Here is a 16,011-nt window from a genome sequence, read left to right as displayed (position 1 = left end):
GTAACAAAAACAGTAAACATACAGCATTATATACAGGATATATTATATGTGTGTGTGTGTGTGTATAATTACATATATAATTTAAAACTCCCAACAACCATACTTTGGTATTATTATCTCTATTTTACAAAATTGGAAATTGAAGTACAGAAAAATGAAGTAACCCAGGGTCAGATAGCTAGTTGGTAGATCTAGAGTTTGAACCAGACATAATTAGCCAAATAAAAAACGCTGCCTCAGGAAACTGGGCAGGTGTCCCACCCATCCCAACTGAGCAGTGAATTATATTGTATTTTTTCTTTTTTCACCAAAGCTTTATACATGTCATCATTATGTGAATGAACTACAAATCTCTTTATAGCTATAGCTGTAGATACAGATACATATCCTTAGCTCCAGGCAGTACCTCCACCTGCCTAGTTTACATTCCTGTGAATCTCTTATGACTACCTTAGACCTGTAAGTCTCAAACTGAATTTAATACCTACCTGTTCTTTCTGTGACCCATACCTTAGTTAATGGGGGTATCTCTTTTTCTAAAAGATGGTGAAAAATTTAGGGATCATCTTTAAATCCTTCCTTCTCTGTCTCTTTCACGTAACAACCTCCTGTTGTTGTTGTATGTGTGTTAGTCACTCAGTTGTGTCTGACTCTTGGTGACCTCATGGACTGTAGCCTGCCAGGCTCCTCTGTCCATGGAATTCTCCAGGTAAGAATACTGGAATGGGTAGCCATTCCCTTCTCTAGGCGATCTTCCCAACCCAGGGATTGAACATGGGTCTCCTGCATTGTAGGGAGATTCTTTACCATCTGAACCACCCCGGAAGCCTAGGCCATGTTTTGCTTGTGAAATGTCTCTCAAGAAGGGCCTTTCTCTGTTTCTGCTGCCCTGATTCAAGACCTCTTCATCCCTTACTGAGCTATTGCAACAGAAACTTCTTTGGCTTTCCTGTCTTTATTGTTCTCATATGCTTTTCTGTCCTTCACAGTATACTTCCAGAGTTGGCATGAAACTCAAATAGATTTGCTGATGCCTTAATTAAGAACCTGTGCTGCTCACCCTTGTATTCTAAGTCAGGAGTTAAGAATGAGACTTGAGAATCTGACTCTAGTTTCCTTTCTTTTAGCCATGATTCTTTGGGAATTCTTTGGGAGTTAACCCATTAGTCTTAATCTCCTCTTCTGTAAAATGGGCATAATGATAGTTCCTCCTCATAAAGGTGTTAAGAAGAATCAACAAATAAAAACATATACATATAAAAGACTTCTGTGCTTAGTACATACTCAATAAATTATAGTTATTATTGTTAAGGTAATAGCATTCACAGCCCTCTAACCTTAAGTACACTATGCCTTGCCTTGTGTTATATGTCTCAGATCAATAAGATGACTTACTAATGTGGTCCATGTTTTCATGCCTCCATGTTTTGGCTTACACTCTGTTCCTTCAGTCTGGCACATTCCTTCCCCAGCCTCTTCTCTGCTTGCTGAAAGGACACTGTGCCACCTCTCCAGTAAACCATTTCTTAGTTACAACAGTCAGAATTAATTACTCTTTAGGGCTCTCATAGTCTTAATGAGGGTGTTTGCTATGACCAGTGCATTCTCTTGGCAAAACTCCGTTAGTCTTTGCCCTGCTTCATTCCGTATTCCAAGGCCAAATTTGCCTGTTAAAGTAATGCTCAAAATTCTCCAAGCCAGGCTTCAGCAATACGTGAACCGTGAACTTCCAGATGTTCAAGCTGGTTTTAGAAAAGGCAGAGGAACCAGAGATCAAATTGCCAACATCCGCTGGATCACGGAAAAAGCAAGAGAGTTCCAGAAAAACATCTATTTCTGCTTTATTGACCATGCCAAAGCCTTTGACTATGTGGATCACAATAAACAGTGGAAAATTCTGAAAGAAATGGGAATACCAGACCACCTGACCTGCCTCTTGAGAAACCTATATGCAGGTCAGGAAGCAACAGTTAGAAGTAGACATGAAACAACAGACTGGTTCCAAATAGGAAAAGGAGTACGTCAAGGCTGTATATTGTCACCCTGCTTATTTAACTTCTATGCAGAGCACATCATGAGAAATGCTGGGCTGGAAGAAGCAGAAGCTGGAATCAAGATTGCCGGGAGAAATATCAATAACCTCAGATATGCAGATGATACCACCCTTATGGCAGAAAGTGAAGAGGAACTAAAAAGCCTCTTGATGAAAGTGGAGAGTGAAAAAGTTGGCTTAAAGCTCAACATTCAGAAAACGAAGATCATGGCATCTGGTCCCATCACTTCATGGGAAATAGGTGGGGAAACAGTAGAAACAGTGTCAGACTTTATTTTTTTGGGCTCCAGAATCATTGCAGATGGTGATTGCAGCCATGAAATGAAAAGACGCTTACTCATTGGAAGGAAAGTTATGACCAACCTAGATAGCATAGACATTACTATGCCAACAAAAGCAGGACATTACTTTGCCAACAAAGGTCCGTCTAGTCAAGGCTATGGTTTTCCCAGTGGTCATGTATGAATGTGAGAGTTGGACTGTGAAGAAGGCTGAGCACCGAAGAATTGATGCTTTTGAACTGTGGTGTTGGAGAAGACTCTTGAGAGTCCCTTGGACTGCAAGGAGATCCAACCAGTCCATTCTGAAGGAGATCAGCCCTGGGATTTCTTTGGAAGGAATGATGCTGAAGCTGAAACTCCAGTACTTTGGCCACGTCATGCAAAGCGTTGACTCATTGGAAAAGACTCTGATGCTGGGAGGGATTGGGGGCAGGGGGAGAAGAGGATGACAGAGGCTGAGATGGCTGGATGGCATCACCAACTCAATGGATATGGGTTTGGGTGAACTCCGGGAGTTGGTGATGGACAAGGAGGCCTGGCGTGCTGCAATTCATGGGGTCTCAAAGAGTCAGAGACGACTGAGCGACTGAACTCAACTGAGTCTTAATGAGAGAATATGCCCTTAATTATTTCATCTTGTAGCACTTAGCTTGCTCTAAGAGCTTGGATTCTTAAAGTCAGATGAATGGCAAGATCAGTAAGGGTTAGCTGCTATTGTTATTGTTGTTTTTATTGGTTGTGTACTTGTCTTCTCCTTCAACCTCCACCACACAGCTCTGTCCTTAAGGGCAAAAATTATCTGATTTATTTTTGTCTCTTTTCATAGTACCTGGTAGAGTCCCTTGTATAGAATGAGAACTCAGTCTGATCTTGGTGAGGCAGCAGTGAGCCATGGCGTGAAGTGAGCTCTTAGTTCCCTGCCCAGGAATTGAACCTGGATAGTCTGGATGAGAACCAGGAATCCTAGCCACCAGACCAGCAAAGAGCTGGAGGCTAGAAACTATTTTTCCGTGGATTTTTACCCCCAGTGAAAAATGCATTTATCATGGAGGCAGAAACTATAAATGCAGGTACAAAGCTTATTACTAGAGGCACAGCACAACAACAGGTCGGAGAGCACATAGAGAAATGTTGAGTTAAGACAGAAGCGAGGTGGAGATGCACACTGGGAGAGGAAGGGTGTAGGTGCCCCACCAGTGAGGAGGAGCGAAGTAACGAAACGGTGAGTCGTTTACATAGGTCAGCTCTTCTGGGTTTGTCTTCTTTCTGGCCAATTAATCTGGTTTCTTTCCCTACACCTGATGTGTGCTGGGACCCTCCCCTGGATGGGCACACATCCCTCAGCCAAGGTGGATATCAAAGTGAAGGCTTCTGGGAGGACCACAACTCATTATGGACTGGTGTTATCCCTTGACTTTTGACCCATAGGGAGCCTTTCTGTGTATGTGTAGTGTTTCCCTTGTCCCCAGAGAGTGGGGAACAGAGATCCTTTAATCCTTTACTCAAACAGGTTTTACTCCTCTTTGTCCTTGCTGTGACTATTACCTTAACTATTGTATGACTATTACCTTAAAGTGTTGACAAGAGACAAATACTGGCTATTTACCCTGTTTCTGTTGTTACTTCTATTTCAGAGAGTAAATAGGAGGCTGATTGTAAATGCTTTAACTGGAGCCCACCATCTCTTGTCTCACAAAATGCTAATAGTTTGTATCTAGCCTGAAGCCCACTTCTATGTGCCCCATGAAATGCAAACAGGAGGCCAGTTGTAAATGTCTAACCTGGAGCCCATCTATCTCCTACATCAGTATGTGTTGAATTTACAGGATTGTGTTTCAGCTTCTCTGACACTGTCTGACATAGTGGAAGGAAGCAAGGTGGCTAAGGTTAGAGGTGATTCTCCCTGAAGGTTGTAGAGAAGTTTACTTCCAAGGAATGGGAACATGGTTCTACATCTACTTGGTTGTGTGGCAGAATTCTTACTATAACAGGTTCTCTCTCTGTCTTTTTTTTTTTTTTAAAGCAAAGCAAGGCCTTTAATATTCTGAAAGCACCCAGTTGTGTGAAATGTTACTAGTGATTGGCTTCCCAGGTGGTGCTGATGCTACTGCTGCTAAGTCGCTCAGTCGTGTCCGACTCTGTGCGACCCCAGAGACGGCAGCCCACCAGGCTCCGCCATCCCTGGGATTTTCCGGGCAAGAGTACTGGAGTGGGGTGCCATTGCCTTCTCTGTCCCAGGTGGTGCAGTGGTAAAGAATCTGCCTGCCAGTCAGGAGATGCAAGAGATGTGGGTTCAATTTCTGGGTTGGAATAATTCCCTCAAGTAGGAAATGGTAACCTGCACCAGTATTCTTGCCTGAAAAATTCTGTGGAGTCCGATAGGCTCCGTGAAGTTGCCGAGAGTCAGGCACAACTGAGTGACTGAGCGCACACACATTACTAATGAGGCCACAGTTTTTGGTCTCAAATATACTTCTGCCTTTGTCCCTTTACTTTACTAATGTCTCTTTAGATACTTGAAAATAATTGAGAGATCTTTGGAAAAATTAATGTATTTTCCAAATACTGTTTCACATTGAGTGTATTATTCTAAAACACAATAAATGTAAATAACTATGAGACTAGCTTTTCCAGGCATTTACCCTGTGATCAGTGTCAGACATATCCCTCTTTAGGAAATCTTGAAGAAATTCACAACAATGAAAAAAGGTGTGTTTTCGCCATTCATTTCCTCTTTCTTGCTTTTGTTCAGAGTTGAATAGTCAAGTAGTTATTGAGGAAAACACTATTTTAATAGACTGTTTTACAGTGTGTGCTTTTAGGTAAGTAATTTGCAAAGTACTGTGTTAAAAACTGGAGTTGTACAGATGCCTTTTAGTAGCTGCGTATCTGAGAAATTGTGATCTTACTGTTTGACACTGGATCTTTCAAACAATAAGCTACACTGAGTTGTGTTATCTTGGTAGCTCTATATAAGTAATTTCCAAAGGAGAAGGTATGCTGGTATGATAGTAATTCTATAAATATTTCAGGTATAATTAGTAAATCAGTTTGGATTAAGCAAAATAAATAAAGGCACAAAGAAAAAAAGCAATGATTTAAGAGTGTATTCATATTTATAGGCTTATGGGTAATGGTCCTATATTGAACGCTGTTTTGTGGTAAGTCGCTTCAGTTGTGTCTGACTCTGTGCAACCTTATGGACTGTGTAGCCTGCCAGGCTCCTCTGTCCATGGGATTCTTCTGTCAAGTGGCACCTACTAAATGAAAGCCAAAACACTCACCAGTCAGTGGGGGAAGAAATACCATACAAATAAGTAACCCAAAGGAGGCATACCTAAAAAATTGAAAACCAACTGAAACCTTGTATCACCTTGAAGTTTTAGACTGATTATGTTTTTCTATCGAAACATAAATATCTCTGTCACCTTTCCTGTTACAATCCAGTGTTCTCAGAGCCCCCCTCTGCCAATTTAAATAACTGTCTTAATTTACTAAGTCCAGTAACATCTGAGCATGGGACAGCATCTGAGCGCCTCAGTCCACAGACCAGGTGTGGTATGCATATGGATTTACAGATGCCCTCAGAAAACCACCCCATAGATTAGGGACTGTGAAGGTCTCTTAATTTACATATGGGAAAGTGAAACCTTGAGTGGTTAAATCCACAGTCACAAATTATGACTTGCAGATGGAATTTAGACCTACAGGCATGTTTTGTTTGGCCTGTTAGGATGCTTTAAAACTTTTGAGCAAACAGTTAAAATCAGGAAAATTTTAGCTTCTCATGAAAATTTAGAGCATCTGGCATCGTTGGACTGATATTCCTGTATGACATCAATTGACTAGTGTTATGTTGTAACTCCTTCTTTTTCATGATTTATCTTTCTCTGGATTTATAAGCCTTACAGTTCCCTCTTATCTTACACCTGTTTCATTTATTCATGTCACCTGCCTTGCCCTTCTGAAAATTTTTGTTGTATAGCAAGTCAGAGGCAGAGCAAAAAATAGAAACTTTTATTCTGACCCCTAAGCAATTGTAGGTTCCTGCCTCCATTACTCAGGTGTTGGTTTATAAGCCCTGGATTCTAATCCTTCCATTACCATTGACTTGCCCCGTGGCATTGAAAAGGTCAGTTAACTCCTGTGATTTCAGTTTTGATATCTGTCGAATGATCATTATAAACATTTTAACTATGCACATAATTTAAAAATCTAACGGTTTATGTACAAAGCAGCTGCATAAAGTCATGGTTAATATTTTGTTAGATTGCTTAAAAATATTGCTTCAGTGTGCCTCTTGACCACTGTTAATACATTTAATGCTCTGCCTCCTACAGGATAAAGTCCAGATTTGTTTGCCTTACATTCTTCCCTACCATTTGGTTCCAACGTACCTTGCCAAAGTATCTTTTACTTTATATGGAATGGAATGAAATTTCATTCATTCATCATTCAATCTCTACCCTCCCTTCATTCTTTTATCCCATATATATTGAGCACTTCTGCTGTGCCAGGCACTATGCTGGCCCCTGAGGATTACAGAGCTGAACAAGAAACATTCTGCCTCTAACATTCTCATACTTAAGCTTTAATTTTAGGCAGATTGATATATTTTGTATCTTGACTACATCTTACATAGGCTTGCCTCCTTTGCTCACACTATTTGTTCTTTTCTTTCGTTATTTCATTCAACAAATATTTATTGACAGTTGTATCAGGCACTGTTCACTCGGTGTTGATTTTATGACAAAGTTCCTGCTCCATTGTAACTTACATTCTTGGGGATATAAGACATTAAATAAATAAACTCTTAATATATGCCATAAGGCCTATGAAGTAACTGTAGCAGCCCAAGGAAGAGAGACAGTAACAGTATGTGGGTCATAGTGCTATTGTTTTAGAAGGAATGATGAAAGACAGCTTTTCTAATATGATATTTGAACTGAAGGAACTGAGGGCGAGATCCAAGAAGGTATTTGGGGGAAGAGTAGTTCAGGAAGAGGGTGCTTGATATATTCAGGGGACAGTGAGGTGGTCAGTATGGCAGGGTCTGAGAAAGTCTCTCCTACCTAGGAGGTGAGTTCTGTGATTCTGAAGAGCATTACTGCCTGTGATAAGGACCTTGGCTTTTGGCTCTAGAATGAGTTGTATCTCCTCTGAGTTTCTGTTTCAGATTCCTTTGTCACATCGTCCTTGGCCATCCCTGTTGACAGTGGTTTCTTCTTCTGTCTCTTGGAATGCTGTTAACCACGTAACTCATTTGTTTAACTGACCAAGGCAAATGTCTGGTTGTCTTCTTATAGGTCTTCAGCTCTGTCCTAACTTCTTTTAACTTCTTCTAGTGTAGGGACTTAGTTTTATACCTTTCTATCCTATATGATGTTTTGCACCCCGTTGAGACTTAATATATGTTTGTTTTGTGAGGCTCTGACCTCAGATATCAGTAGCAGGAATTTGAAAGCAATGTCTAAGAAGGAAGTGAAAGGACTTGGTGATAGATTAGACATAGGAATGATGTTAATTAAAGTTTTAGTTTGTGATCCTAGAAGAATAACAGTGCTATGGACAGATACAGGAAAGTTGGGAAGAGAAACTGATTTTGGGGAAGATTAATGAATTGGTTTGAAGTTTATTGAACTTCCGTGTTAGTAAGATATCCACGTTAAGCTGTGAAGAATGATTTGGATGTTAGAACATATACAGAATATTGGTGTTATTTGTGACTCCAGCCTGCAGTATGTAATTTTAAGAGCAGGGACAGCCTCTTACTCATATTTCTAGTGTCTGGAACAGCGGCTGGCAAATGATAGGTGCTTACATCATAGGCAGTTAGTAGTTTTATTGAGCAGAGCAGTGAGGCTGCTGTGTACCTGTGATGCAGATTATGGCTTAAGCACTAGTGCTTATTCCTTCAGCTGTAATTGCTGATATTACTTTTTTTTTTTTAAGATAATGATTTCACCATCAGATTTCAGACTCAGGCTTAGAAAAAAAGACAAAAATAATTTGTTTTAATTAACTGTTTTGGGTATTTTAATGACATTTGTATCTGATATTGTTAGTATCCAATCTGCTTATAATCATCCCCATCAGTCAGTCCTGCCAATGCATTATATTATAGAGCTTTGAGAGTAATACATTAAACGTGGTTGGAACAATGGAGTGATGGTACATCAGTTGTTTTTATTATGTATATCAGTTAGTATTCTAGTAGCTTACATTACCCATTAATTCCCATCTATCAAAGTAGCCTCATGGTGATAAGAATTACTAGATATGTTGGATGACAAATAATAGAATTACACTGTATTTTGTATTTGGAGATGTATCTCCTTAAGTAGGATGGAAGCATTTTACAGATGCTGCATGAAACTTAATCTTATAGCAATAATAAAATCAGTGCTAAATTTAGAGAAGCAGAGTCTACTTTTGATTAAAATTTTAATCATGTCAAATACCTTAAATCTTTTTCCTTTAAGTCACACTTTTAGATTATATAGCCCTTTGGTCTAGAAACCTTTTCTATTTCTTTTTTCCTCTTGATATAACTCACAAATCAAGATCTTTTGAAATGGTCTCCTGCTTCTGTAGTTCTCTTCTGGCTCTGATTCCTTGGGAGCTGTGAGGTGCCTCTGAAACTGTATGCTTTACTTTTTGCTTTGTAGCAGATGTCGTGGCACTAAGACCCAGAAACCATTTGCTCTGTGTGGCTGGAGCTGGGCAGGCTGTGCTCGCACTGAAGGGAAGGAAGTCATTAGTGCAGACTGAGCTGTGGAGTTGGGTTCTTGCAGGATTTCCTTCCAGCCTTTCCCCACTAAGGTTCTTGGGAATTAAAAAAAAAAAAAAAAATCTAAACACACAAACCAAGTTTTCCTATTTACAGTGTTAAGGGAAGGTAGACATTTCGGGAAGGGTAGATCCTTTCCCCAAGTTATCCAAGAAGGAAGAGAAAACAGCGCAAAGAAGCTCTGATTACAGATCTTTGGAATTTTCTTTGCTAAATTTTACAAACGAGAAATACACTCAGAATTTTGGGAATTGCTCCAGGCTGCGCGTGAGGGTTTGATTGCTTGTCTAATCTTTTTTTGAGAAGAGGAGAATTCGTCAAAAGGGGTTTGGATGGCAGGAACCCGACTGGGTTTCTGTAGCAGCTTGCGTTCTCCGGCTCTTGTCTGAGGGAGGGTCTCTGCGCCGGCTTGGAGACCCCTTGCTGCAGGCTCCTTTTGCGGGCGCTGGCCCGAGGGGAAAATGCTCCGCTCTGGCTGGAGTACACTGGTTGCTGCTGGGACTTCCTAGCCCCGTGGGGAGCGTGTTCCTGGTTTGGGGATACTTCATTGAACTGAAGGCGAAAAGACTGGACTCTCCTGGGCTCTTTCCCTTCGCGGTGAATATGGGAAAGAATTAGGGGGTGGGAGGGAGGCAGCATGACTTGGAGTCGCCGCTGCCCTGCATCTGCCCCCAGCCCCCAGCCAGCATCTTGATGTTCCACATATCGGCTGTACAAATATGATGAAATGGCAGCCCCGGAAGAAGGTAAGTGTCCCGGAGTGGGGACGGGGCCCTGATGCCTGACCCAGGGAGGGGTGACAGGGGGCGGCTGCCCTCGGGTCCCTCCACCCCTTCCATAGTTTGCTGGACGGGCAGGTCCAAATAGCTCTGTCCCTTTGGGACTTAGGCCAGTTCCTTAGGGACGAGTTACCAAGTCTGGTCTGCGTCCACTGCCCTCTTAAGTTTTTCCTTCTTGGTATGCCTGGACTCTCAGGGGTGACAGCTCAGAAACATCCCTTTGCTTTAGAAACCCGGTGGAGCTAGCAACACGATTAGCTTTGCCGGAGCCAGCCAAGAGCTGCCAGGGTCTAAGAACTCGGTGGCGCCTCGTCTGTGGGGAGCCATTTGGGGTTGTGTTCCCGACACACTCCAATGTCCTCGCAGGTGGGTGTTGTAGCACCTACTTCCCCCAGGGGTTAATAGGCTCTGAGCCGCTGGCAGCCGCTTCCCCAGGGCCCCGCTGGGGGGCGAGCATCCCCAGCACAACCGCCCAGCAGCTGGTTCCCGGGCAGCGGGGCCGCGGGGCCTCCAGCCTGAGCGCCTGGGGCCGGCCGGCTGGGCCTTCTGCCCGCGGGGCTTCAGGCGGCCGCGTGGGCCAGCGCGAGTGAACACGCCAGCCATTGTCACGGGCGTGTGTCTGTGCGTGGCAGCCTGCACGGGTGTGTGTGCATCGATCGTGGGGAAGAAGGGGAGGGGGCACTTTGCTTTTTGCGAGATTATTTCCTAATATGGCTCCTTTGTTGAGAACTCACGAAAAAAAAATTCCAGTGGTTCTATCAAAATAAATTGCTATTGGCCCCAGAAATAACGTTTCTAAATGTGGGACTGGTCGCTACCCCAGGACGTTCAGGGAGAAAGACAGCTTTCTTCAAGTTGTGGGTGGCTGTAGCTTTGGCTAGGGCTCCCTTTTGCTAACTTGTCTGACTGGTGCTGTTAGGTGAACTGCAGTGGTTCACTGCATAGCAGGACTCCTCCCCGCCCCCCCCCCCCCCAAATACCTAATTTGGCCCGGTTTTTATTGACATTCTTCTGAGGGAAAACATACTGAACTGAATGTGCTGTGCGCCTCCCCAGCCGTGACCTGTCTCTGTTAGCAGCTGCCTGGCGTTTTACTTGAACTAGCTAAACTGACTTCTTTCTTTGTGGCATGATGTGTGATACCATGTTTTACATCAGAGCTGAAATGGAAATTGTGTGAAATGCATGAGAAGATATTGTGCATTTGTTTTATTGCTAGAAAATCTAACAAACACTGCTTCGATATAGCCTGGTGAATTGAAAGGTTTTCTTTGCTATCTAATTTGCTATCTGAAATGAAGTCATTTATACCTCATCCTGAAGTCAGAATCTCTCATATATTAGTTCTTATCATAGAGCCTCTTTCAGCGAGATTGATTTCATGTATTTTAGATAAGAGATCCATGCATCTTCCCCCCCACCCCTGACCTATAAAAATCAGAGTTAGGGTGAGGAAAACCCATAGAAGAAATGATATGATCAAGCAATTCAAACAGATGCTGTGTATTCCTAGAGCCCTCCCTTCAATTTCTTCTGTATTTGTAAATTGTATATTTATGAGTACTTTTAAAATGTCTGCAAAATATACATTCATAAATGTCTGTTTTTTCTATTTTACCCAGTACGCAGTAACTCATGTGGTTATGTCTGTGGAAACCCCCCTGGGTACTGGTATTGCTTGAACCACGGAAGTATTATTCTTGGCAGTCAGGTGGATTTCTGGACTCTGGAAGATTCTGTTTCAAGTGTTAGGATTCACTCTGAAGTATTTACTCACTCTGTGTTACTTAAATTGCTATACCAGAAGGTTGTGTTTATTCACTGCATTCATAATCCCAAATCATCATGTTATAAGGATCCAGATAAAATTCTACAGAGTTCATGGAAGATTAAAAAATAAGCTGAGCTATCAAATACTGTGTGATTATTTGGAGGTGGCTGGAGAACAGTTCTTGTTGCTTCTTCTACATTGGAAATGGAAGCTTCCTTGAAAGAATATTCAACTCCTAGAGGCCACAAATAATTCTTTACAAAGATTATTTTTATTTTTTTACACCTGCAAGAATACTCACAGATCCAGTCACTGCCGTGGTCTCCGGCTGGGTATGCTAACACGTTTGTGGTGCTACAGTCACGTGCCATGTGTTTTGTCAAACTGTTTCATAAAAGCCATTTATGCCACAAATGCAGAGTGATACTACATTGATGTGATTCAGCAAAGCTAGGACGATCATCAGTCGAATACTGATCCAAGCAGCACTGGGTGTAGCTGGGCCTCATGGCTAGGATTGGTTGCTAACTTGCTGTCATGGTGCCCTGTCAGCCACTGCCAGTGCTGGCTTTTGTAAATTCTGGGCTCACCGTAAGACCATGACCATAGGTTCTAGGTTTCTTTGTTTCTAACTGTGCATGCAGCTAGGGTATATGATTGAAAGGGAGCTCTTTACTCTTCTTTCCTCTGCTTATTTGCTGGGTTTAAGTAAATACTAAAATTCAAGATGTGGGCTTTGGAGTATTCAATTAGGGTCTGCTACCTTTTTTTTTCCACAAAGAAACCACCAGAACATGATTAATCATGTTCCACCCTCAGGACCAGTGAGGAGCTTAGTTAGCTGTAGCTTTGCTCCCTCACTTCTGGATACTACCACCAAGATGCTCTTCTTCCCTCCCCTTCTTGAAGAAACAGTGATTTTATCTACTTCTGAATTCCTGGAGCATTTAAAATCTATGCTCTTTTAGATAGATTGTGCTTTACTGATAGTAAACCACCCCTCCCCCCACCTTTTTTTAAATCAACCTCTCAATTATGCTTCAAGCTCCTTGAGTTTAGAAACAATACTTCACACCTCTTTTTTTGGTGCCAAGAATAATATAGTTGCTCAGTAGATATTTATTTGATGTAAAAGTAAATAATAAATATTGCTTTGTAAAACTTGTATCTGTTTTTAGGGTGGTATGGTCTTTAAATGTAAAAAAGTTCAAAATATTTCATTTGGCTCATAGGTATTAGACTGTAGTGGATTATTAAAGAAAACAACAATATTTTGACACTCACTTCTGATCTTTTGTGGATAATACCAGGGAGGGGACAGCTACACTTTCCACACAGGTTCCATGATAGTCATTGTTAAGACACACTATCAGGCTCTGTGGACCAGGCTTGGATCCAGGGTCACGATTCTTTTATTAACATAACCTTATTGGCCTGGCAGAATCTGTTTTCCTCTGTTTTCACCTTAAGAGGCGATCATGCAGCACCTTATTTTTATCTTGTATTTGCAGAAATGATAGTAATTAAAATGATCATCTCATAGGAACATGTTTGTTTACAATTCTGAAGTGATTTTTGCTGTTTAAAATCCAAGGATTAGTATCAGATAACACTGTGTAAATAAGACTACAGTCAAAACCTTCAGGAAAGCTGCTACTGATTGGATTTTTTCATTGCTTATCTAATGTTATTTTACTGTTCACACATAATAAAAGATCATTAATAGGAATATGTCACATAAGCTACATTAATTATGTCATTTGAGAATCATATGTATTTATCTTATTATACTTGTCACATTAATATAATGTGAATCTGGCTTCTTAAATGACTTCTCTGATAGGGCTTCATTTTAAAAGCTTATTTCAAAGCTCACTTATAAGGATTGCATCTTATAAATTTGTGTCTTGAAATAGCTTATTACTTTTACCGAAAAAATTGTATTTCAAATCCCTGCACTTTTTCTATAATAAAGTATTTTGTTTTTAGATTAGAAAGCTCAGCTTCAAATTTTAATACAACTATACTAAATTTTGGAGAAAGCAATGGCACCCCACTCCAGTATTCTTGCCTGGAATGACTTAGCAGCAGCAGCAGCAGCATACTAAATTTTACTTAGTTACCTGCCTAAATGCTGTGCTAGTTGATATTATCATTTTCATTTTGGACCACAGTTTGTTTATAGTATAAAATTAAACTTAAAAATAAGCATTGTGACCAAAGCAGTTTTAAAGAGAAGTCTTAGAAATTTTATGATAAAGGTCTTTCTGCAGATCTGTTCTATACATCATTCCTGGATCAGTGCAACCTAGAGACCTAGGTTTTGGTTCTGGCAGTTCCCATGACTTGTGTCCTTGGGCGTGTCATTTAATCTTTCACATCTGACTCCTCACTGTTAGAGTCAAATGCCTCATTGTCACTTGCTGGATATATTGCAAATGACATCCTAATGATTTTTCTTTTTCTTGTCTCTTTTTTCCTCTGCCTTTCCTTCTTTCTTCTTCTAGAATAATTATTTAAAGAAATACACGTATTATTCTCCTTAACATTCTGCAATGTCTCTCTTTTGTCTAATTGTTGTTATTCAGTTGCTCAGTTGTGTGTGACTCTTTGGAACCCCATGGACTGCAGCATGCCAGGCTTCCCTGTCCTCTACTGTCTCCTGGAGTTTGCTCAAACTCCTTTCCATTGAGTTGTGATGATATATAACCATCTCATCCTCTGTTGCCCCCTTCTCCTCCTGGCCTCAGTCTTTATTGCATTAGGGTCTTTTCCAATGAGATGGCTCTTCACATCAGGTGGCCAAAGTATTGGAGCTTTGGCTTCAGCATCAGTCCGTCCAATGAATATTCAGGACTGATTTCCTTTAGGATGGACTGGTTTGATCTCCTTTCTGTCCAAGGAACTCTCAGGTCTTCTCCAGCACCACAGTTTGAAAGCATCAATTCTTCAGTGCTCTTAATGGTCCAACTCTCACATCTGTATATGACTACTGGAAAAACTATAGGGACTTTGACTGTAGGGACCTTTGTTGGCAAAGTGATGTCTCTGCTTTTTAATATGCTCTCTAGGTTGGTCATAGCTTTTCTTCCAGGGAGCAAGCGTCTTTTAATTTCATGGCTGCAGTCACCATCTGCAGTGATTTTGGATCCCAAGAAAATAAAACCTGCCACGGTTTCCATTTTTTCCCCCATCTATTTGCCATGAAATGATGGGACCAGATGCCATGATCTTAGTTTTTTAAATGTTGAGCTTTAAGTCAGCCTTTTCACTTTTCTCTTTCACTTTCATCAAGAGGCTCTTTGGTTCCCCTCGCTTTCTGCCGTAAGGGTAGTATCATCTGCATACCTGGCAATCTTGATTCCAACTTGTGAGTTGTCCAGCCTGGTATTTCCCATGATGTACTCTGCATATAAGTTAAATACTCAGGGTGACAATATATAGCCTTGACATATTCCTTTCCCAATTTTGAACCAGTTTGTTGTTCCACGACAGATTCTAACGGTCACTTCTTGACCTGCATACAGGCTTCTCAGAAGGTAACTGAGGTGGTCTGGTATTCCTATCTGTTTTAGAATTTTCCATAGTTTGTTGTGATCCACACAGTCAGGTGCTTAGTGTAGTCAATGAAGCAGAAGTAGATGTTTTTTGGAATTCCCGTGATTCTTCTATGATCCAGTGAATGTTGGCAATTTGATCTCTGGTTCCTCTGCCTTTTCTAAATCTAGCCCTTACATCTGGAAGTTCTTGGTTCATGTACTGTTGAATCTTAGCTTGAAGAAGTTTGAACATGACCTCGCTAGCATCTGAAATGAGCTCAGTTGTGCGGTAGTTTGAGCATTCTCTGGCATTGCCTTTCTTTGGGATTGGAATAAAAACTGACCTTTTCCAGTCCTGTGGCCACTGCCAAGTTCTCCAAATTTGCTGACATATTGAGTGCAGCACTTTCACAGCATCATCTTTTAGGATTTGCAATAGCTCAACTGGAATTCCATCACCTCTACTAGCTTTGTTCGTAGTGATGCTTCCTAAGGCCCACTTGACTTCGTATTCCAGGATGTCTGGCTCTAGGTGAGTGACCACACCATTGTGGTTATCTGGGTCATTAAGACCTTTTTTGTTCAATTCTTCTGTGTATTCTTGCCACCTCTTCTTAATCTCTTCTGCTCTATTAGGTCCTTGCCATTTCTGTCCTTTTTTTGTGCCCATCTTTGCATGAAATTATAACATCTTACAGCTGGGTCACAAGATAGCAGTGGAGCAACACCATGGCTGTAAACTACCAGAGTAAATCTTTATTCCCTTCAGCCTGAAATGTTTTTGATCTTGTAAAACTG

The 16,011-nt window shown here is 41.2% G+C and overlaps 1 protein-coding gene across 14 annotated transcripts in view; it reads left to right on the top strand.

Moving 5' to 3' along the window:
- The window catches only part of TTC28 (tetratricopeptide repeat domain 28), a 580,310-nt gene that overhangs the window by 161,576 nt on the left and 402,723 nt on the right, over window positions 1-16,011 (top strand). The window contains exon 1 of one of the 14 annotated variants that reach the window (XM_055549382.1): window positions 6,946-9,870. The exons of the other annotated variants lie outside the window; for them this stretch is intronic. Within the exon in view, the coding sequence (XP_055405357.1) occupies window positions 9,844-9,870 (27 nt within the window). The 5' untranslated portion in view covers window positions 6,946-9,843. Of the gene's footprint in view, window positions 1-6,945; window positions 9,871-16,011 lie in introns of those variants that run through there. 14 annotated transcript variants of the gene reach the window in all.

The sequence above is a fragment of the Bubalus kerabau genome, chromosome 16, assembly GCF_029407905.1.
Source record: "Bubalus kerabau isolate K-KA32 ecotype Philippines breed swamp buffalo chromosome 16, PCC_UOA_SB_1v2, whole genome shotgun sequence".
Classification (NCBI taxonomy): domain Eukaryota; kingdom Metazoa; phylum Chordata; class Mammalia; order Artiodactyla; family Bovidae; genus Bubalus; species Bubalus kerabau.
This window is presented reverse-complemented; position numbering and strand designations above follow the sequence as displayed.